This window comes from Euprymna scolopes, chromosome 38, assembly GCF_053919585.1.
Source record: "Euprymna scolopes isolate OS-2025 chromosome 38, ASM5391958v1, whole genome shotgun sequence".
In the NCBI taxonomy this organism is placed as follows: Eukaryota; Metazoa; Mollusca; class Cephalopoda; order Sepiida; family Sepiolidae; genus Euprymna; species Euprymna scolopes.
In genome coordinates, this window is record NC_136519.1 from 70,591,915 (window position 1) to 70,617,389 (window position 25,475).

The 25,475-nt window shown below is 32.0% G+C and overlaps 1 protein-coding gene across 4 annotated transcripts in view; it reads right to left on the bottom strand.

The window, feature by feature from the left end:
• LOC145263176 (uncharacterized) overlaps positions 1 to 25,475 on the bottom strand; it is a 256,016-nt gene that overhangs the window by 128,518 nt on the left and 102,023 nt on the right. For 2 of the 4 annotated variants that reach the window (XM_080120214.1, XM_080120211.1), the window contains exons 9-10: positions 25,106 to 25,129; positions 1,280 to 1,503 (exon numbers count right to left, since the gene is read on the bottom strand). In XM_080120214.1, the coding sequence (XP_079976340.1) occupies positions 1,280 to 1,503; positions 25,106 to 25,129 (248 nt within the window). The remainder of the gene's footprint in view (positions 1 to 1,279; positions 1,504 to 25,105; positions 25,130 to 25,475) is intronic. The other 2 variants (XM_080120215.1, XM_080120213.1) reach the window with 1 other exon arrangement.

The following is a 25,475-nucleotide window of genomic DNA, read 5'->3' on the forward strand; positions in this document are numbered from 1 at the left end:
AATTCCTGCAACCAACCATTCAATAATTGCCACCGGCAATAAAGATATATTTTTAGATTTTCATAAATCAGTGTATCATCATTCTTTTAAGCATAACAGAAATACAAGCCTTCTAGAGGGGAAAGATTCAATCCATACCACAGGTTAGCATAATAATTAACACTTTTACCCACTCATGGTTGACAGGATGAGAACAATTTACCCCTGTGGATTGAATAAAAGGCCCAATTCGAAATCTATAATATAAATTTCACCTGTCTGTTTAAATTTATGTATGTATATATGTTTGTATGTCTGCCTGAAACTTTCGACAGAGGCGATGGATTTTCACGAGATTGATATTGTTTTAAAGCTCAACCCTTCGGACAACAAATATCAAAAAATTGGCTAAAAACATTAATTCCTTCATCCTCAACTAGATACTTTTCTACAGGGAGGTGTCGCTTTTTTGCAGATATTTTCGAAAATCATCCCCCCTTTCGATTAATTAGCCTTAATTTAAACCTTCGCCACTTCCTGTTTGGCGATGGGCACAATAGCAAAGATGTCACATTTTTTTTTTCTTCATAATACTGGCTCGAGCCTGCCTGCCTACTACCACTTTTTTTTTTTTTGCTCAACACACACCTCCAAACATGCAGGCTAGTTCTATATAAATTTCCAAGTCTGAAAAGATTCACCTAAAGTGAAAATAACAACCAAGATGAAAACGTGAATTATTCAAGCTACTATTCTCATCTTACGCTATTTTCACAACGTTTTGGCCGATGTAACCTCCAATTTTTTCAGGCGAGTCTTGTTGAACTCTGAAATATATACAGAATTTCAAACTAAACCCTTTATTTAATCCATGAAGGTACGTTATTCTTGTTTAATCAACTATGACTGTATAAAGGTCTTAAGTAACTCTTAATTATATTGTTAGTATCGCCTATACCGCAGATTGAACCTTCAATCTCTAACTTAAAATTTTATAATTGTGCCACAAATTCAGTTCTAAATACAGATTTTCAAGTTCGATAAGATGCACCTGAAAAAAGTTTGGAAGTTATAATGGACAAAAAGAATAACAACCAAGCTGAGAACAATAACTTGAATAATCAAAACAATGCAATCTTTATCTTGAAAAATCCAAAACAAAACGGTACCTTTTTTTTTATATATTTGGAGGTTGCAAGTTCAATCCTTGTGCTGGGTAGTAAATATCAACAGAACAGATCCTAACAGAACACTGTAAAAAAAACTCAAATTCTAATTCACTTTAAATGAATGTGCTTACCTTATTAAAACTAGTTGATATATGGTTGTTTAATACATTTTTGGAGGGGCTCAGAGAAGGAAGTCGATTACCATGAGCTGAGAATGTAAGGAAGGAATCAGTTTTGGTCTCTGTCTCGGCTTTGGTGCTTGTTTCAACTTTCGTGGTCTCCTGTTTCTCTACAACCTTCTTACAAAAGTCAAACAAGTGTTTGTACATCGTAAGAAATTCATCAATGCTAATACCTGCAGGAAGACAATAGAAAAATGCTAAACATTAAAAAAATAGCAACAAGAAATTCATTTTCACAGAAGTCAATTCTCAAGTACAACAATATTGTCTAATTTTATTTGTCAAATACTGTCTGGGGGAGATTTACATAAATTAAAAAAAAAAAACTTGTTTTTGCCCCAAACAACTATTTTTCTTATGACAACTATTGCACTGTGAACTGAACATGCCTGCCTCAACTGTTCAATATGTGACAGGGTCAGAAAATCAATCAATAAATTCCCCTTTTCCTTTGTTTTTGTTTTTTTTTTTTTTGTACACTAGCTATGATAGATAATGTTCTTTCAGAGAGAAATACGCTGACTGCCGGACCTAGATCTGGCCATTCCACTGATGGCTAAAAACTAACCAGTGGCCTGGTCAGGTCTACATCCAGGTTGGAGACTGTTCTTTCAAAGAGAAATACGCTGATGGCCAGACCTGGATCTGGCCACTCTGCTGATTGGCTGAAAACTAATCAGTGGACAGGTCAGGTCTACGTTCGGATTGGGAACATTATATATTTAGAAGCATTTTTTTTTGGACTGGCAGATTCTGATCGGATTCTCTCCCCCGAGGTTCCCAATTGAGAGAGAGTCATCTTATTCGAGAGATTTTTTGGCAAAGAGACTTTGTCTATAATGAGAGTAGAAACTTTGTTACTTGGTGACACAGCCTACAAAAAACTTGGAGAATTTTTCTGAGATTCTTTTCCGAATCCCATCCTATACGCGACTGCTAATAAAACTATATATCTTTTTCCATATAAACATCTTTGTTCTCTGTATTCTTGTGAAACAGCCGTCAGGTGACCCCCCCCCCCCTCCACATGGTTGCCAGTTCATAAATATCTACTAACACAAGAACTCTTATCTATTCTTTCAACGTGACCATACTATAAAAGTCTACTTTCCTACACGCACCTCCCTATACTGTCCAAATTTTATCTTCCTCTAAGATCATCTGAAATAAACCTGTTTTTGAAACTCATATTAGACATCCATTGCGTCATTCTCATAGCATTCTCCCCATGCAACACATGTCCTCAACACACACTGGCTAGGTTTCACTTCCATACATCATTACACTTTTTTTAATATTCTGCTGATTAGTAATGGCAGAAGTTCCATGAACTTGCTCCATCCACTCCTAATTCTAGCAATCACATTAACACCCGCTCCACCCTATGCTCCAATTGTCAATTTCATTAATGTTTACTAGCGCTTTCCAACGTTGCCCAGAAGCAAAAATGTAGTATATTTCTATTAAAACTTCAGTCTCTCTACCTTTCTCTATCCATCTATCTCTCTTTCCTCCTCCTCCTCTGTTTGGCCCTTCCCTCTCCCCCCACCCAGCCCATTTCTCTCTAGCTAGATATGCACACACTCATTTATATAATAGATTCATCAAGGAGCAACTCATCATTTTCTTTCCAAATTAGTACATAACACTAAAAAAAATCGACTCTTCCTGATGAAACCTGACCCAGTTGACCTTCAGAGAATTAATTTTTTTTTTTTTTTTAATTTTAGATCTTCATCCAGGGCAACACTGGTCAAGAATATACAAATTTTATGGATCTTTGTTTTGTAGGTTTTTACGTTTAACTGTACAGATATATTAGGTTGGTGCAAAAATAATGTTTGTTTTTGACGTTCAACTTCATGTTAAAAAATGAAATCATTTTTGCACCAACCTAATACATACACAGACAGACAACTGGCCTTTGTATAATAGATTTCATGAATGACATTTTACAGGGAGGGATATCATGTGGAAATGCATAGAAAACCATGAATATCTTTAACATTGGATTGGAATGATATCAAGCAATAGTTAAGGCTAATATCTACACAGTAAAGACTTTTCATACTAAGCATAGTTTAAACACACTAATTATGCTAACAGCTGAAAGGGACAGATTTAGCATGAGATCAAATCAGATATCACTTAATTATTGTAATCATAAACAAAAGAATCAAACATGTATTTTTCATTTTACTTTTATCTCAGGTTAACATTTTTTTTTTTTTATTAGCAAATAAAAAACATTTATATGATTTGCATTATTCAAAAAACTGTTTTCATGTTGATCGTTATTTTCATATTTCTACTGATATAACCTTCTTCAGGTGTATCTTTTCAAACTTTATGCTAAATTTGAGAATCTATAGAGAATATCAAACTGAACCTTGTATTTAAACCACACAGGTAGATTATTCTTGTTCTGTCAGCTATGATTAGACTAATTTAGACTTAGTAACTCCCGTGTCCTTTGGCACATAAGACAATTAAAGTATATCATCAGTTTCAGTCTTAAGCCAGATCCACAGTGTCTCTCCAGTTTCTCCTTGTTGCAATCAAATCTCTCATTTTTGGTTTTCATTTTTTTCCCCATCAGTGGTCCATTGAAGGACTTGGTTGGTAATTCTATCTGAGGTCAATCTGCATACTCAATCCATCCTAGATATCGTATGTAGTTAGTGCAGTCTTCGAGTTGTCGGTTACTAGTTAGATCGCCCCGTTTTATTCCTAGAATCTTTCTAAAGCACTTGGAATCAAACGCAGTTAATTCCCTTTCTTGGTTAATTTTGAAATGTATCAATTTTAATCCTGTTATTATCGTTCGTAGTAATGCTTGAAACTTCAACTTTCAGAACTGATCGTTATTCAGGAAATTTGAATATGAATTTTGGCATCTTTAAACCTAATCTTACCTAGATATGTAATATTATTACTTATTAGACCCAGGAGTGTTGTTCGTTATAGCTTCTTAGGTTCAACAAATATTCCCAAATTCAAAACGATGTACTTGAAAAAAATCTGGAGTTTTAATGTGCCAAACATTGCAAAAATAACAACCAAGATGAAAATTTGTATTATTTGAACTATGGTTTTCACCTTGAATGTTATTTTCACAACGTTTCAGCTGATGTAACTTCCAGCCAAAGTTGAAGGTTCAATCTTCAGTGTCGGTGATACTATGAAGACAATTACCAATTACTTGAGATTTCTACCTAGTCATGGCTGACAGAATAAGAACAAGCTCCCTCCATGGATTAAATAAAGTGTGCAGTTTAAATTGCATACAGATTTCCAAGTTCAGCAAAAGGTTACTTGATTTTAATTTTATTTTATTTCGGACTACTAGTCTCATCTTATCTTTTTTATTTGGTGCACAACGTTTCGGCCAACTTCCTCTGGCCTTCGTCAGGTGGTAACCGCGACGGATAGGAACTTCGAATCTCCTAACTGCATTCTCAGCCATCACTGTCATCCGTAGTTGTTGTCGTCTCACCACATTTTTGACCAATTACCTCTGGCACGCTTTGGGTGGGATTGAAACCGCTATCTTCAGACAATGTTTATCTGGAACCGTAGAGATTCAACGTCTCTATCAACTGCGCCACGGGCCCCGAAGGGCGATCAAGGTTGGATTCTTTGATCTTATAAATCCATATTTATTTATTATCTGATCTTCCATAGTCGGGTCCGTACCGATTGGTATATATATATATTATTCCTTATTGGAATTTTTTTTAATTTTTTTATTTATTTATTTTTTTTTTTTTTTTAAATAAAAAATAAAAAAATAAATAAAAAAATAAATAAAAAAAAAAAATAAATAAATAAAAAAAATAAAAAAAAATATAAAAAAATAAAAAAAATTCCAATAAGGAATAATATATATATAAGGTTACTTGAGTTCGACAAGACACATCTGAAGAAGGTCGGCGGTTACATCAGTCGAAATGTCATCAGAGTAGCATCCAAGATAAGAATAGTAGTCCAAATAATACAATATATTAATCTTCATTTCAAAAAGTTCCAGAACATTTAATTTTTACAAGAAATATTTATTTGCATTTTTTTTTCACTAATGAGTCATCGCTTATTAAGGCAAAATAGCCATTTGAGGATAAATTTGATAGATTGTTAGTTGAATGATGTTGAATATTATAAGAGGATTGAAAATAGAAGGAAAATACAAATTATTACATATGTGGGTGGTTTATTACAAGTATTTTTTGTCATTAAATTTGAAGAAAGCTATGTTGCAGGGAATCTATCTTGTAGTAACGTGTTCTCTAGACGGGAAGTTCTTGCAAAGAAATTCTGTTCATGGAAATTCAATTTGATGTTAGGCACACGGAGGAATAAAAGAAATTTCTTTGCAGTGGTGGTAACTAGATGAGTTCTTGTAAATAAGAGAGAAGAGATTGGAGTTCAATCGAGCACCTTCCACGTAGATAATGATAACAGAAAAACTAGCACCATCTCTTTTGTGAATCAGAAGCTGTAAAGAACAGAAGAGATCTTCTACTAGATTGCAAAGTCATTTTTGTACTCTGTCATGGCAAAAAAAGACAGTAGTACTCCATGTTAGGACTCTTTCATAGATAGAAGATTGTATTATTTTTAATATTTTCTTTGAATACGCACCTTTAATTTGAAAAAAATTAATTTTGATTAAAGTGCAAAATTATTTAGAAAAAAAAATATTTAACAAATGTGTCCCATTGCGGAAAAAATAAGTATTATGTTAATGGTAAGCTTTTAAAACTAACACAACTTGATTATTACGTTTAATGTGGTACTATTGATTTAGAAATTATAGTGATCTCCCTTGAAACATGTCAGTTATCTCCCCTGGATTACATTGAAGAAAGTAAGAATGCACTATATTTTCATTCATTAGGACGCATTTTGGTTTCTTCATAAATAAAGCATTTTAATGTTTTGTTAATATTTCGACATTTGAATGGCACTTTCAATCATTTAAACTGTTGAATAGAAAGTCATTTCTGATGTTAACATTCTTAAACAATCCTTATGTATTAAAAGACTGAAAGCTAGCTACATCAAATAATTTTGTCCAGATTAAAACATTGCCTTAAGAAAATTAGTCATAATGATATAACACTTGGTTCAATTAACGATATAATTTCAATATCGCATATAATATATCTTAACAATCACCCACACAGGTCATGAAAGTCACAGACAAAAACTGCTAGACTCGAATTTCATCCTCCTTTGCTCCTTTGAACTCATCAGTAGAAAACCAATCACTTGCATGTGAAGGGGGGTATTTAACCACCTGAACCAGCATATGACATAGGAAAAAGCCATATTGACTAACATAGACCAAGCAAACTGTGGCAAAGACCAGCTGTATAATGTACCTACTCTTCTTAACAAAGGGGTGTAGTTATCCAACTACTAATAACCTAAATCATTGTCTCATAAGTAGGATTTGAAACTCGTCTAGGATTCTGGCCTATGGCTTTCATAAGGGCTGCAGAATTATCTGATTGTGGAAATAATTATATTTTATCTCACAGAAAAAATTAATTTTTAAATAAAAATAAAAAATCCAACATAACTATATAAATAAAACAGGTGTATACATGTGTGTGTGTGTGTGTGTGTGTGTGAATATTTAATCGATAAACTCTAACACTACTGGTCACATAACACTGAAATTAACAGGAAATAGTAATCAAACACCAAGGATGGTTTATAATAAGTAAAATCTTTGTTTGGATGGACGAATAACGTGTCAAGTTGAAATGCATACTGTTCATTTCAACTTGCCGACATATTTGTATTTCTTTCTGCACATTCCCAAATTCATTTCTTCAAGTCGTTTAATATTGAATCTCTCTTACCTATCTCTCAATAGTAACATCAGTAGGGAACACAGTTGGAGCGCTAAATGTTTTTGTTTCAATTCTAGCTGATGGCACCCAAGTCATTTTTTTTTTTTTTTTACTTTTTAAATAACTACTATATATTAGGTACAATATAATATTGAATAGAGAATTGGTTCTGTAATAATAAATGCAAAATCTGCATGGATTAAAATTATATTTAAGAGTATTTTACGATCCAGCAAGGTCAGGAATCCCTCCTCCACCCCCACCCTTTGCTAGTATATAAAATTTAAAAGACAAAATAAAACGAAACAAACATGAAAATAAAAAAGACTCCCGGATAATGTTGGTAGATGCAGCGAGTTATAATTAAAGTGTGGAGAGAGAATTCAATAAGTTCAAGTGTGACGAAGTCAGAGAAATATACAAACAAGGGAAGTAACTCGTTACTTTTTTTTATTGCCTCCCTTTAAGCATTTCTACGCTTTAATCAAAATGTGTTGCAACAAAAGATTTTGGATTATTCGGATTATTCCCACTACTATTCTTTTCTTGGTTATTTTCGCAACGTTTCACCCTTCTTCAGGTACATCTTTCGAACACTGAAGCTTACATGGAATTTCGAAGTGAACCCTTTATTTTATCTACAAATGTAGATTTTTTTCGATTCATCAGTGTTAATTATTTTTAAGTTATTCTTAGTTATCATCTGTAGTAAGAATTTAACCTTCATTTAGAACCGATTTTAATCGATAACTATATTACTTGAGCCACTGATCCATCTGGACAATATAGTATGAACACTTAGGAGTTTTTCAATATAATCTTCTTCTAATATATAGTATTAATACTATCGAGAATAGTAGTTTGAATAATCCAAACACGAAGGCTTCATAGTGTTTCACTTGGCAAACGGCAAATACCTAATATGAAATGCGACTTGTGTCAACACTTTTTTCGCTCTCATCAACAATGCAATAGTGATAAATCCTGGATATGTAACCGAGTCAGCAAAGGGTGGCAAGTAATCAAAATACGCCGGTCTTTGAAAGATTTGCATTTGACTACCAGCATGGAGATAAGTAGAATGTTAGAAATGTATAACATAGCACATAAAGCACCTATGAGAAACTCAGCAGCAGCCATACGATAGCTGGCTAGCGAGAATATCAGCAGCAGCCATACGATAGCAGGCTAGAGAAAATGTTGGCAGCAGCCATATCTTAGCTAGCTTGCAAAAATATCAGCAGCAGCCATATGATAGCTGGCTAGCGAAAATATTAGCAGCGGCCATACAAAAGCTGGCTAGCGAAAATAGCAGCTATACAATAGTTGGCTAGCGAAAATAGCAGCCATACGATAGTTGGCTAGCAAAAATAACAGCAGCAGCAGCCATACGATAGCTGGCTAGCGAAAATAGCAGCAGCTGTCTAGTGAAAATATTGATAGTAGCCATACGATAGCTAGATTGCAAAAATATCAGCAGCAGCCATACGATAGCTAGCTTGCAAAAATAGCAGCGGCAGCGATACGATAGCTGGCTAGCGAAAATATTAGCAGCCATACGATAATTGGCTAGCGAAAATATCAGCAGCAGCCATATGATAGCTGGCTAGCAAAAATATCAGCAGCAGCCATACGATAGCTGGCTAGCAAAAATAGCAGCAGCAGCCATACGATAGCTGGCTAGCGAAAATATCTGCAGCAGCCATAGGATAGCTGGCTAGCGAAAATAGCAGCAGCAACAGCCATAGGATAGCTGACTAGCGAAAATATCAGCAGCACCACCCATAGGATAGCTGGCTAGCGAAAATATCAGCACCAGCCACAGTATACCTGGCTAGCGAAAATATCAGCACCAGCCACAGTATACCTGGCTAGCGAAAATATCAGCACCAGCCATAGTATACCTGGCTAGCGAAAATATCAGCACCAGCCATAGTATACCTGGCTAGCGAAAATAGCTGCAGCAGCCATGGGATAGATGACTAGTGAAAATAGCTGCAGCAGCTATCTTAGCACATATGCAAATTCAGCAAGTTTGCACGTGTTGACTTCACACAGAAAGGAGGTAAAAAGAAGGAGAAAAAAGAACAGCACATGGTCAAGCAAAAAAAGAAAAGTATCGGGGAAGATGGGTGTGTAAACATGAGGGTGAGGGCTAGCATGAGTCGTTGAGGACAGAGACTTTAAAAATCACATTATACTGCAGAGCATTGTAAAACGTGTGTGTGTGTGAAAAGACTTTTGAAAAATAATGAAATGCGTTATTTTGAAACAACGATGAATAAATGCATTTCATAAATGCGGAGTCAGATTTTTATTTCCTTTTTTTCTTTTTTTGTTCCTTTGTGACAGTGCCAGACAACATATGGGTCCAAGAGGTTTGAAATGTAGTGACATGGTTAAAGTGTGATGGCCATGTTACAAACACACCATGCGAAACTTCCTCCACAGCCTTGGTTTATTAATGCCATTCCACACCAGGGACTATCCTAAATTGACCTGGCTTTATAAGTGCCTCTCCATCATCGCTATTGAAGGAAACATCTTGAATATTACAAATATAGCTATTTGGGGCATTTTGCACTACAGACAACAAAACAAAAAATTGTCAAAAAGCAAATATTTAACAAGTAAATATTACCAAAGGCAAAATAAGTTACTACTGGAATAATTGTGTGTGTGTTTTAACTTATTTTAAAGCATTTATTTAGTTTGAAACAATAGTAATGCCGCATTTTAAGTTAGAACAAGAGAATCATCTGGAAAGTCTTGATAATTGCTCAAAAAACGAAAATTAAACAAAATACTGGTAGAAACCCGCCCAAAATGCCCGACTTCTTTAATTTAATGGTTGACATCCTCAGGCCTGCATGTCATTTAGGCTTTTATTTTGTGGATATATATATATATATATATATATTAGTGATGGGACGATTCCAAAAAATTTTCAGATTCCAATACAATTACCTGTTCTGTTCTAAATTCCCAATTCCAATTCTTTGTAAATTTCTAAATATTTAATTGGATCAAGATCAGAGGAGAGAGAATCAGAGAGAACTTTGTCATTTACAGCCTTTGATGTGTTGCCATAGATAGTAGTGTTGTCAGCATAATTTTTCTTTAATTTTCAAATTACTGTGAAATCCCCATGTAATACCTGCCTATTTTTATTTACAAATATAAAAAATACATATATTACATGTGTAGATCTTTCTAAATATTTTTCTCAAACGTTTTCTTTGCAATTGATTAAACATTGTGATATAACCAAAGATTTATTTCTCTTAAAACAAAGCCAATTTGGATTAGTTCATCATTGGTAAAATGTAATTTTTCATAAACAAATGAAAATAGTCGACGATTGGAATGCAAAATAAAATGATGGTGTAAGAAGACAATAGCGTTGTCAGCACAAATGATGTAAGGATGTGATTTGGAAGATCATTGCTGTAGATCAGGAAGAGAGTTGAACCCAGGATGGACTTGTGAGGGACTCCAGCATTAATACTGTGAGCTTCTGATTCCTGCCCATCAACAATTCTTATGAATCTATCTGACAGAAATGATTTAATAATTGAAAAAACATTTCCAGCTATACCATAGCTGAATATCTTATGAAGTAGACCTTTATGCCATACCCTATCAAAGGCCTTTGATATGTCAAGAGCAATTGCCCTTGAAAGGAAGCCTCCGTCAAGAGATTCATTAATTCTATGAGATATAACCGTTTACGCATCTGCTGTAGATCTAGCAGAACGGAAACCATATTGTGTGTCACTAAGAAGACTATTTTTGCTGAGGTGGTTGATTACTTCTCTATTTAACAAAGATTCCAGCAACTTAATCATAACGCACAAGAGGCTAATTGGTCTGTATTAAGCGGAAGATGACCAATCACCTGAATTCTTAAATACAGGGCATACCAATTAGATTTTCCAGGGTGTTGGACAGCAATTCTCCTTAAGAAAACGCTTAAACAGCTTTGTAAGTATGGGAGCTACTTCTGGTTGAAGCTTTTTCAGCACTATAATTGGAATGCTATCAGGGCCAGTTGCTTTATTCGAATCAAGATTTTTGCTTAGCTTGACAACATCACACGCAGATATTTGTATGTCGCATAGCATGTTTTCTGGTACAGGCGGAAAAAGGGTGATTGACGGCCTTGGTTACATCGGGTAGAATTAGCTGCAAAGTTCTTGGCAAATACTCTGGCTTTGTCTGATGCTGACGAGATTACCTCAGGTCCATTGATGATGGTTGGGATAGAGCATACGCTTCTGTTCAGAACCCTGTTTGCTATTTGCCAAAACTGGTGGGAACCAAGCTGCTGCTCAGCTACTTTGAACAACGGACTCAGCATACAGCTCACTCACATTTTTTATTACTCTTTTACAGTGGTTGCTGGCAGTCTTGAAAGCGGCTTTGGTCTAAGTACATCTATTATGTTGGAAACAATGGAAAAATGATTTGTGTGCGCAAGGGCAGCAGCACATTCTGGAGAGAACCACGGCTAGCTGTTAGGTTTTTGCTAAAATATTTTGGAGGGTCAAAAGCGGTCTATACCTACAATTAACCATTTTGTTAGGTCTGATATTATAGAGGACACATTATTTTTAAACACAGAACGCAAAGGTAGATCTGTAATAAATGTACGAAAACTATCCCAGTCAGCCATAGAGTATCGATATACAATATGATGGAGGGGTACGTCTGAGCACCTATTACACTTTATTTTCATCTTAACTGATACAACCGTGTGGTCGGAAGATCCAAGTGGTGATAGAATGGAAGATGAACATAGCTCAGAGCAAGTTGTGAGGAAAAGGTCAAGGAGATTTGCATGCTGACAGTATCATGCACACAGGTGGGCTCTTGAACAACAGTGAGGTCATAAGCAATAGAGAAATCGTGACAGAACCTCCCCTCATCATCTGTCTTCTTTGAGTGAATTAACCATTCCGCATTGTGAACATTGACGTCACCACAGACATGAATGTTGGTCGAAGGATGAGCAGACAGGATGTGATCAATTTTCTCAGATATGTTCTTAAAGATAGTAACTCCACTGTTGTAGGAGCGATAGAGGGCAAATATAAATGCTGTAGTTTGAGCAAGTGCAACCCGGAAGCACATATAGGGTAAATTAGGGTCCTCTCTACCACATGAAAAGCCATCTTTAATGTAGGCAGATATTCCATGCCTATGGCAATATTGGGGGTCAGATTTGGATGTTAAGTTAGAGTAACCTTTAATTACAAACTCATCTAGGGTAATTGTCGGTCCAATGCCAGTTTAGCTTAGAAATAATAGGTCTAGTTTAGTCTCCTGTAATTGGGATTCAATCTCTGGAAGGTTGGAACGTAGATCCCTGATGTTGGAGAAGGAGACATGTAGTGAGGGTTTACGTTGAAGTTGGAGTTCTGAGTTTATTTATGTATTTTTTCTGGAGACTTTTCATGGAGTTTTTGGGATTTCTGGAACAGGTTGACAGACTTGTTTAGAGCAGGGCAGAAAAGGAAAGTAAGAGAGAAAAAGGAACTAAGAAACTTTTTTTTTTATAGCACATGAAAAGCTAAAGCCATAACAATTACCCACTAATATGGCAGAGAGAAGCCTCACCAGAAGCTACTGCATGGTTCTGAATCCATTCACCAAATGGCAATGCAGGAGCCCCAGTACTTTGCACCTGCTGAGAGAACAGTCGCCTTAGTGGTTAATCAAAGGTTCGGGTCCCTTACTATCAGGCGGATAATGTCAGCTCAGATGAAACGTTTACTTCCAACACCCTTATTAGTGACATGGCCAGAAGGACAGACACAGAAACAGAAAATGTCCTACAACTCAGACTACTGTTCACGCAAAATACTGCCGACCTAGAATACAGCTTCTTCTCCCTTTATCAGAAAAATCACTCAAATGAGGACTGAGGGACAAATTAGGAGAGGCCAGAGTTACTTGAGCTGCTGATAACGCATCCACAATGCATTGTCTACTCACCATTAAAAAAATAAATAATAAATAAGTATTCTACTTATTAAAAGTCCAATTGACAGGTTTAGGGGAAAGTGTGGTGATAGATTCCCCTCACAAAACAGAATCCTAGACAAAAGTTTTGTTTTATTTTTTGTTTTATATTTAATTTTTTTGTATAAATCCTTATCAGTATTTTTTCTTGACAAAAAATGTAATTTTTAAACATTTTTCCGCTACTTTGTAAAATCTACACCACCCCCACTAATTCACAACTTTTTAATGTGAAAGACAATAGGGTATTTTTTTAGAGTTCTGCTACCTATGGTAATTAACCTCAAAAGAAAATTACAATTCTCTATTTTTTAGAGTGATTACATGTAAACAGCCTGAAAGACTTAGTGCTAAAAATAAATAAACCAACAAAATATCAGTGTCATATACAAATTTAACATAAAATGATCACCTCTTTCACATGTAATCATTGTTTTAATGACATGCAATGAATTTTGTTTCAAATCTTCCATCATGTTAATGTTCCCAATCAAACTATAGTATAAAATATGTGATTGTTAAAAGCTATTAAAAAAAAAAATGATTACGTGTGTGGGTTTTATGACTTTGCTAGTCAGACTTAGGGTTAGTGGTAAAAAAAAGAATATTAAAAATGAAAGATGATTTTATATTAAATTTATATGCACAACTAGCCCCCACTCTAAATTCTAAAATTTAGTGTTATTTTTCACGTAATCACCTAAAAGAAAAAATAAATAAATAAATAAATAAATAAATTAAAAAGAAAAAGTATAGTTTCAATTTTTTTTTTGGGGGGGGGGGTATGTTTAAATGTAATTTCGTTTTTTAATTCTTTTTAATCTGAAAAGTTCTAAACGTTTTTCCTTTATTTATTGTATCCAAGATTTTAATTCCTTGTAAGATTTCCATCTACATTTTTCACTTGTGCCATATTTCCCTATTTATCCATTTGTGTCATTATTACTGGCACAATTTTTACCTCAATTCAAAGAAAATAGCTATTTTATATAATAGTTTAGTAGTCATACGTTTTTTAATTTTCCATAAATTGAAAATTGATTTAATTTCTGAAGGAAATAAGCATTAGGTTTTTACAAATTTCAAACAAAAAATACAATAAAAACATTATTTCAAACGATATACACACATCACCCAACAACCAAGGTCAGGTGACCCCAGTAAAATAACCTTCCCCCATTGTCCACCCCCAGTGTTTTAATACTCAATTGTGAATTGCTTGATAATGCAATAGGCGCAAGTAAACTCCAGAATATTGACTTTGCTTACCATATTTTTACAAATAAAAAAAAATTAAATTAGACTCCAAATCTTGGAATGGATTCCTAGTCTGTGGTTCTTAGTCTTCTGTTGTAAATAAGCAAATTTTTTATGTTTGCTTCATTTTTTTATTGTGAAGAAAGAAGTTTTAAAAAATCGTTTTTGGAATTGAAATACAACTCAAATCTTTTCAATTCCAATACCACAAAAATTCTGATTTTTCCAATTCAGATTCTCAACACTAATAAATATATATGCATATATATATATATAGGCTAAAAGAATACCTATCCAGGATGGATAAAATTCATTTCACTGTTATATTCCCTTATGAAGATTAAACTTAAGATATAAAGCTATTGAACATCTAGAATCCTTATTTCAACTTACAGTATTTTCATTCTAGAAATTCTAAAAAATTTTACAGGGTCTTGAAAAGAAATTGAAATTCAGAGATTCTTGCTTAATTGGTTTTAATGACTATGAAATTCAATGCAAATCTGAAATATTTAAATTTTCAAACTAGACTTTGTGTCCACAAATTGTTAAAATCTCACAAAAATCGTAGATATCTCAAGTTTCACAACAGGCTAGCACCCCTTTTGCATAAAACTAAATAAAATATAAGGCACAGCTGTGTTACAAAAGTCATAATGATCAGTGAATTAGTTTATGAATGAAACCTACACACAAATATATAAACGTACACACATATAATTTCAACAGATAATAAATATTTATGAAAATCAGACTTATAATTATGGATAATCCAAATGACCTATAATTTTTTTCCATTTCTTCTAAATAAGAGACCTATTTAATATTCAGGAGGTAGATTGCAGGTAAAAGTTTAACAAAGAATCAAATCAATAAGGGAAATTGATAAGAGGCATGGACAAATTGTAAAAAAAAGAGACAAAAAGTCTAAGAAGTAGGAAGACAGGCAAATTCTGACAGGTAGGCAGCTGAATGCTAATGGATAGAGGTGAGTAGTTAAATGAATGCCAGCAGACAAGCAACTGAAGACCAACAAGTATGAATGAATACTAGCAACAAACATACAGGCAACTGCGGAGATGCATATAGCTGAATGCTAACAGACAGGAAGGTAGCTGAATGCTAACAGACCGGCAGGAAGTTGAATGCTAACAGACCGGCAGGAAGTTGAATGCTAACAGACCGGCAGGAAGTTGAATGCTAACAGACCGGCAGGAAGCTGAATGCTAACAGACCGGCAGGAAGCTGAATGTCCCCCCTCCCCACTAATGGAAAGTTTTTAAAAAATAAACATGGATTATGACAATGAAAATGTTTTTATTCTTGATTTCGATTTGCTAAAAGTTTTAAAATAAATTTGGAAAAACAATTTCATGTCAAACAATTTAGAAGGCCATTTTCATTTGTTATTTACCTGTGTTATTTTGTTTAAAGACATAGAATAATTGAATGGTTCTGATTTCAAACGTCGGTTGCTCTGGTTTGAAGCATTACATAGAAAGCATATTTGCTGTTGTATTTTATTAACCCAACTACCTACAATGGCCAAGTTAGACGCAAAATTGGTTTAATATGGACAATTCAGCACTTGCTCTTAACATTCAAGTTTAAGATTGTCTCATGGAACCTACATTTGTGGACCCACATGTATGATGTATGTACCTGTGACAAAACGAAAATATCATATTCCAAAAATCATATAAATTGATTAAGTAGTTTTACATAAGAAAATCAAATTTTATTAATATCCAAAGAGCGACTGTCTCATGCTCTATTTTGAAAATAATCTCAAGGAAGTTAGATATTCAAAAATGATTCATACTTATCAAATTTATGTTGTAATGCCTACAAATTTCTATTAATTGCTTAAAAATGATTTTCTTTATAAAAATAAAAGTTGATAAATTTTCATGATTTTTGGAATATATTTTTCTTTTATCATGGGATATATATCGTACAGATTTAAAAAAAAAAAATTGCTTTTTAATATTGGAGGAATTCTGGATATGAACAAAATTTATGTACAGGTTGAGTGTAAAAGGAGTGGTATTCTAATGGTACCTACACTAAAATTGAACTTGTTAGTAATTTTTGCAAGTTAAATATTTATAAAATAATTATAGAGTGACCCTTTATCCTCTCCTCACAAAAATACCGATATGTAATTGTTAATAAAATTCATAATTCTTTCTGCAATCCAAACACATTCAATAATATGTAGGGACACTTTAGTGATCATCTCATCAGTATGTGATGTGATACTGAATGAGCTTCACACTTACCAAACTTTAAACCAGATTTTTTTTTAATCTAGAGTTTTCATAAAGATAATGTCTATTAAAACAATCCTCAGATTATTCCCAAGTTGAAGAGGATCATCGCAGCAAAAATCAGGGCAGTGTCAATTTTGTATATAGTATCTACGTGTGCTTATTATTGAATGGCGATAAAACAAAGGCTGTTGGACAATTATGACCGAAACTGGTGGACAAGTTAGACAGTGACAAACGTTTAGTTGTGACAAACATGGTTTGATTGCAGAATGGATTGTGAATTTTATTAATAATTGTTGGCAATTTTTAGAGAGGTAAAGTTATACTAATATATATATATATATATATATATATATACACACACACACACACATTAATGTCTCTACTGAACAGTTTGAAAGCATTCTCCAAACGTCCATTTCACAGCTACTTTTTGAAATTCTTTAATTCAGCTTTTTTGTTCATTAGTTTTTTCACCTGATGATGATTCAATGAAGAAGCGAAAATGTTCAGGATACACATGGAACTTATATTAATTTTAACACACACAAAATCATAAGTTCAAAATAAAAAAGGTTTAATTAAGCAGAAGCTTTTTGTTATTTTTAAGAATGTTTGCTTGAATGAATAAATGCTGCCTAAATGTACACAATAGATATACTTTTCAAATAAATATTTTTATACCTAAATGACACTTATATAATATCAATGTAGGAATTACTGCAGGTCAAGAGATTCAAACCTACTTACAAAACCACCCTTTACTTTGTAGGCTAGCATCTTATCCACTAGCCCACTGGCAATTGAAGAATTGAATTGAAGGAAATTAAGTGCCTGGAATTTGAAGGAAATTAAGTGTCTATAAATGCCATGTCGCCAGGCATACACACACACACATAATATTCTAGAATATGAATATACTGATGAAATTTTTGATTTTGAAATTATCAATCTGACTAAAGTCTTACCAATGCTTCCCAACTGAGAGCGAATAACAATTCAGATCCTGTGCTTTTATAATCTTAAAAGATGTCTGTCTGATTCTCCACTTCAATCGTAAACAACATTGCATCTGACAGATCGATATTTCATTTTGACTAGCCATTTCTTGCTTTCAGTTTCTGAAAATACTTGTTCTGATTAGGCAGGTAGTTACAATAGAGACAAAGAAATTCGCCAATTATAGCAGTATTTCTACCAATAATAAGAATAATAAAAGGAGATAACTCCTACTTTAAGTTGAGGGTTAAAGTAGGAGTTATGTCCCTTACATGAGCTTTATTATTGTTTATTAATATTCAAATATTTATCAAAATAAAAAGCAAAAAAAAATAAAATAAAACGAAACTTCCTTTTTGTGTCTAATTTTTAAAAAGTGCAAACCAAATGAAAAATATCTGAAATGATATTAATGAATCCCGGGTAACTCCGAGTTCATACAATTAGTAACAAATAAAAAGGACAATAACAAAAAGAAAAAGAAACAAAAAACAACAACGATTATGACACACAAACAACTAAACGGGTGCAACTACAACACAACAGATATTCACTATTATACAGAATTGTAACTATAGTACATTTCATAGAAGAAGGGAGATAACTCATGGTAAGGTTTTAGTTGGACAAGTCATGCACATTACAAAAATACATACATGGGAGGGGGACATAAAACAGTAAAATCAGAAAGGGGACATTTTAAATTTTTAATTAAAAATGTCGAACATTTTTTCAAAATGATTTTCAAATTGATTGCAGAAATCTAATGTTACTTGTTTTGGGTTAATTTTTTTTAAGGAATTTAATTGCATCATTTAGGAGCCATCTTTTTTAAAAAAAAAAACTTTTGGTTAAGTATATTTTTTTAGAGAAATTGATGTCATTTTTTGGGGGAGGAGGGGATACACAATTTTATTTTGGAAATTTCATAGTATCCTTTGTTTTTCAAATCTAACGGTATTTTTTTAGGTTAATCAAGTTCATTTTTTTTAATTTACTCTCATTTGGAGTTAAACAATCTTTTAAGGAAATATGGTGTGATTTAGTTGTAATTAAGCCATTTTTAAAATTTAATAGTGCCATTCATTTTGGATAAAGTCACTTTTTAGAAATTTAATAGTTATGTTTTGTGTTTGGCAGTTGTTTTGTTAAAAGTTTAATGGGGTTACTTATTTTGGACAAAGCAATTGTTTGGTTTTATTTTTAGAATGTTTTATCAGTTGCATTGAATTAAACAGATTTAGTTTTTAATCTATTATATAAATTTCAACCGTCTGTGTCTGTGTTTGTATGTCTGCTAAAATCTTTTGTCATGCGCATCAACCAGGCACGAACTTGGTATCATTAGAAAAAGCGATCTCTCAGAAACATGATATCAAAAAAATTTAAATTGTCAATTATTTCATGTAGAAATGTTGTTTCGCTTGAAGGGGGGGGTCATATAAAATTCTTGGTTTCGACGCAGTTTGTTAATTGCACATGCGTGAATGGTCGATTCGTTGTTACATTTTAAAAGGCTAAATTTGCAACATCATAACATCTGTGTCATTGTGGTCTTATCGATAACATGTTTGCTTATTTTGCAAGTTCACGCCCAGCATGAAGCAATTTTTTTCGTTTTCGCTTAAAAAATTTTGTTTCAGTTTCAGTTCTGCCAGATGGCACTCAAGTCTGTTTTATTTTTTTTTTAAATTGACTCAATAAATCAAAATATTATATTTAACAGTATTTTACAACCGGGCAATGCCAGAACCCCCCACTCTAGTTATTTATAAATCATATGGTGAAAGATTTGTTAAAAATTCAATTTGTTTTAGACAAAGCAATTTATTCATTTTTGTTTTTACATGTAATTGTATCAATTGTTTTATATAAGTATTATAGTTATATGATAATTTGTATGTTTCACAAACATTAACTCAACAAAAAAAAAAACAAATAGGTTTGTGTATTTGCTACGTGAACAGAAATGCTTGAAGTCAAAACTTTTTAATTATTTCTTAATAAAATACGAGAACAGAAATGAAAAAAAGAAATGCATTGTTAGTACCCCAATTATGTTTGTAATTGAGAGGAACAAGTTTAGTCTGACACTGTATTTTATGTGACTAAAACATTGAATTTTTCCAAATGAAAACAAAAGTTTGTTTTTAAATTCATTTGATCACAGAATAACATTTCAAGAAATAAAATAGTGAAGAAATAGATTTAAAATAAAATATTGAACATTGTGCAATATAATTAACAGGAAATAAAACAGATAAGGAAAACAAATTTACAACAAATAACTTTTACTAAATGCAAGAAAATCTCATCTATCAATCTGCGTAGCTTTTCAGTTTTGGAACTGCTTGTTTTTTCTTTTTTGAGTTTATTTTACTTTTTTTTTTCAGATTTGCTATAGGACTTTGAAAAACAAAATGTCAGTTACATCACGCAAAAGTGAATAATTCCACATAGTGCACAATATTTTGAAATAGATATAAACTTTAAAACAGATTCAGTAGCTCTAAAATGTAAAGATCAATCAAAAATAAAATATTTGACCGACTGGTAACAGTAATTTTGTTTAATTTTCGATTTTTCATATCAGTCAACCATTTTAATTTCTTCTCGCATGCCTTCAAAAACATAGAAAATCTGAAAAAACACTTTAAAAATTTCCAAAAGTGAAAAGTCCCAGTGTTATGGATTAAATTTTTTTGCATTGGGTAAAAGTTATTTGTTGTAAATTTCTTTTCTTTGACCCTTTTTCCTGTTAACTACATTGTACAATCGCCAAATTTTGTTTTTTAAGCAAAGACCAAAATCTGGTTGAAATTACTTAAGAATCAGATATTTGTATCTACCTTTTGTTGTTAAAACTATTCCAGTCAAAGCTAGAGGGGACTTCTCATCACTTTTTATATATAAGATAAAAAAAAAACATTTAAAAATAAATTAAAAATATGTGTTTTGTTTACATATGGGAATTTATCTGTTTGAGTAAGGTCAGATGGTGTAATGCTTGTTTGGGATGTTGATCAAACATTTGTTCAAAAAATAAAATGGTTAAGGTAAAAAAAAATATAAGTGACAAAAGATTGACTCAAACTTTAAAGCTAAAATTCTTGTCCAGAATTTCACAATATAAAAACAAAAATAAAGAAAAATCTGTAAAATCCCTAACTAAACAAAAATATCACATTCCAAAAATCATAAATTGATCAAGTAGTTTTTTTTTTATAAAGAAAATCATTTTAAACGATTAATAGTAAGTTTGAATTATTGTTGAGTTATCTCCCTTTGTTTCTTGACTTAGTTTATAAAATAGCAGACAAGACAGGCTCTCTTTGGTTACTCATAAAATTTGATTTTCTTTTGAAAAATAAAACTACTTGATTAATTTACGTGATTTTTGGAATATGGTATTTATTTTGTCATTGGTACGTAAATCATACAGATGTTTTATTTTTGTTTTTTTATTGTAGGGGAAATTGTAAATAAGAACCAAACTTATTACCCCAAGTAACATTGGCTCAAATTTACAAAAGAAATAACTGTTTTCTAAAAGAGGAAGACATATTTAAACGTTTTGGAAATATCTACAGAGGTAAATTATTCTCATTCTGTCATTCTGTCATCCACGACCAGGTAAAAGTGTTAATTTTTAGGGGTACTTATGCAGAATAAAGACTGTGCTATCATTGGAATTTTCTAGGCAGATTATGTAAAACAACAAAAAGTGCTAAATAAAAATTTTGTGTTTTTTTTCTGTGTTGTTTTTGCATAAATTCTGACCAATTCTTTCTTTTATATTATTTGTTATTACAAAGATAATTTGATGAAAAATAAAAACAATATTTTCTTTTGCTGTTATGAAGAAAATACGAGTAATTGGACAAATTTACCAAACTTAGAAAAAATTAAAATTAAAAAAACACTCATTGTAAGGTAAGTTTCATGAATAAATATTTACTTTTTGATTAACAAACAACTATTTTTGTTGATTTTTATTATTTCCTCAAATCAAGTTAAACATTTAGTTTTTATATAATAAATTGATAACAAATAAATGTTTTCTTAAAATGGCATCGATTGCCGCAATTTCATTGGCTCAGCATTTCAGAACTTTTTGGTGTTTTACATAAACTGTTTTAAAAATTCTAATAATAGCACAGTTCTTATTCTGCACAAATATTTTCTTGGTTATTCATTGTCATTATCACCTGTAGTAAATATTCAATCTTTAATCTCCAGTAAACTGTCACTTATAGTTAATTATTACACAACACCTTTAACCATAATGCTACAGATCCATGTGAATAATTGGAGTGTGAATTTTGAAAACTTTAAATCTAATATCATCTAGTTGTATTACTACAGATATATCTTTCTAAGATTTGTTGGAGAGAACCCCCAACAGAGTGCTAGATTATTAAAATTTCTTTTTTAAATAAGAGCATAATATTTATATATATATATATATATATATATATATATATATATATATATATATATTACAAAAGAAAATTAGAACAACATGGGTACTATTAGTTTAAAATCTGACAAACGGGATTAGTATGTGACCATCCATTGTGGACATCTAAACATGGGCTAGGGAGAGTCCACAAAGGGTGGTCACATGCTATTCCTCTTTGTCAGATTTTAAAGTGACAGTACCAATATTGCTCTACAATATATATATATATATATATATATATATATATACATATATATATATATATATATATACATATATATATATATATATATATACATATATATATATATACATATATATATATATACATATATATATATATATATATATATATATATATATATATATATATATATATATATATACACACACACACTGGTGTTCAAACTTACTATTTCTAAGTATTATTTTTATTGTATTAAATTTGATACTAGATCTACTTAGGTCATTGTCACCCAACATATGCCCGGCTTCTTTGATACATTTCACTCTCCATCTATTCTTTGTTCGTCTACAAGTTTTACTTTTTTCCATAATGGCATACGGGTTTCTATTTTTGTTGTCATTTTCACAATGTTTTGGCTAGTGTACTGTTTGACCGTCTTCAGGTACTTTTTTGTTGTAGATTGTAACCTTCTGAGAATTTCAAAATGAACCCTATGTTTAAAAAGTTGATCTCACATTGCATTCCGTGACATTTAGATTATTTGATATCAGTTTTCTTTTCAGTTCCTTCATCAGGGATTGAACCGACAAATATTTGTGCAATTATTTTAACAAATTTGATGGTATTTCTTTTCATGTTAAACAGTTGGTTTTATTTAAATTTAATTTTGAGTTAAGCAGAGATTGTCAAAGCTAAACGGCATAGACAAAACAAAGGTATGAGTCACAATGATGAATGATGTCACGTTTTTTGAGTGGTGATAAACAAAGATTTTCAAATCCATGGAAACTGTGCAAAGGGGACATCGTTAATAATGTAGACAACTTAATGATCAAGCTGTGAAATGTTATTTCAATGTCTCTGTCCTTTTTCAGTTAAGAAATAACTAAATAATTAGCTAAAAACATGTTTCTCTCTCTCCAAAGTCAGTTCTCCCCAAAATAAAACCTTTAATAAAACTCTCAGTGAATGTATGGGTTTTTCCTGCATGAAGAGTTTTATTCATCTCAGTTAAACAGATGTAACAATAAAAGAAAAACAACAGCACCAGACAAGGCAATATAAAAGACCCAATCACTTATGTAACGAGTTGTTATTGAAAATATAACATTAGTAGTATGTAGTAAGTAGTTACAGTTTCTGTGGCAATCAACAACAAATGGATGCTTCACCTAAAGAAGGCCAATAAGCGAAACAATGTGAAAATGGCAGTTACCAAGTTGAAGAAAATTGTAAAAAAAAAAAAAAAAAAGTAAATAATTTAACTATGAATAACCTCATTTCTCAGAAAGAACACTGAATATGAACGATGCATTTATCTTATCAAAGCCAATCAGAGTAAGTGGTTGCTAATAACAAGGGGTTTTTAATTAACATTCAACGAAGCAATGGAAACAAAAACAAATCATGCAGGTTTAGATTGGAAACATTTTTGGAAGGATATATAGCAGTATAAAAATATAATTATGGCAAATAAGCTTCACGGAAATGGTGGTTTCATTTTCTAGAAAAATCATTAGGATAATTGCATGGATTGATGCTCTATGCTCATTTTTAGAGTCGTGCTATTCCCACTCTTATGTTATTCCCCCCCCCCTTTCACTACATATTCTTTCCTTCAACCAATGAATTTTCCTCCCTTTGTTGAAAAAAGATTTTCTTATTCTTTTTACTTGTATTCACTTCAAACAAGACATATCATCACTTGGACATAAGGGTTTATTATTTGGGACCATGTTTAAGGGAAATGAGAAAGATGCTAGTTTACATAACATTTAAACTTCTGCATGTCAGTACAGTCAGGGAAACAGGTTGCACAAAGGGAATTTCAAAGTCTAGCTGTCCAAGGGAAAAACCTATTAAAGTAGAAAGCCTTCCCGCATTTAGGGACCTTTACAGTGAAGGAGTGTGATTTTGACAATATACATTTCTAAGTGGGTCAAGTAAATAAAGGGTGACCTTACGATGTCATAGCAGAGCTGAGTCTTTCCATTATAATCTAATACTTTTGTTCACTGTATTTTGTTTGCATTTTATTCACACCCTAATATCATAAATTTAAAATTTAAATTTTTAGCAATATAGTAAATCAATGTAATTAACCTGCCAATCTCTAATAATTTACATCTGAAATCTAATATATTATAGAAATAGATGCAAAAGTTAAAATCGAGTTAACAAAAGAATTAGGTGATAAAGGAAATGATTCAGCTTTTCTTTGGTGAGGTCACCCTTTTTTTGTTTGACACACTTAGAAATGAATAATGCAAAAAAAAAAATTTTTTAAACAAAAAGGGGAAAATTAATTGGTTGAAATAAACAAGTGGTGGGGGAGGGCAATAAAATCAAGTATGGATTGGTTGGAAATAGTGATGAGAATGGTTCAACCTAGAAAAAAAAAATCATAGAATGTAAATCCATGCAATTAGCCTGATGAGATCCTCCAGAATGAAACACAAACATTTGTGTATCATACTTGCCATAAATATATTTTTATACTACTACTAAAACTATACTCATGTATTGAGCACTGTTGAATACTAAAACAAAAAAATACAAATGTAATATATTATTTTATAAACATATGAAATTGCAATATATATATATATATATATATATATATACTGCACTCACATATGCCAATGTTGCTTTTTGATTCTATCTTTATAAACAGCTACAAAATCCTGAGAAAAATCATGCTAACTACATTACCTTTCGGCATCAGACACAGATATCCTAAAAACAGGCAGTCAAAAAAGATTAGACAAAATCAAAAGAAACAAAAAGGTGAAAAAAAAAAAATATACAGGTGCACAAAACCCTTTTCAAAAACTCATTTCATCTTCTATATAAGCAAAGTAAAGTAATTTTCTTTTCAAATTTCAATTTTTTACGATCAATCACATTCCTCCTACAAAATAAATATTTGATTTTGATTCCTAATTTTGTTTTTATTTCGCATTCGTCTGTTCTTAACAATAAAATGAATAAACTTAGGAGATTAATATAGTTAATATATAGTTTGGTTGAAGCATTTTCTAGTGTGTATATAAAGGAAATCTATAGAAAGCAATATATTGCA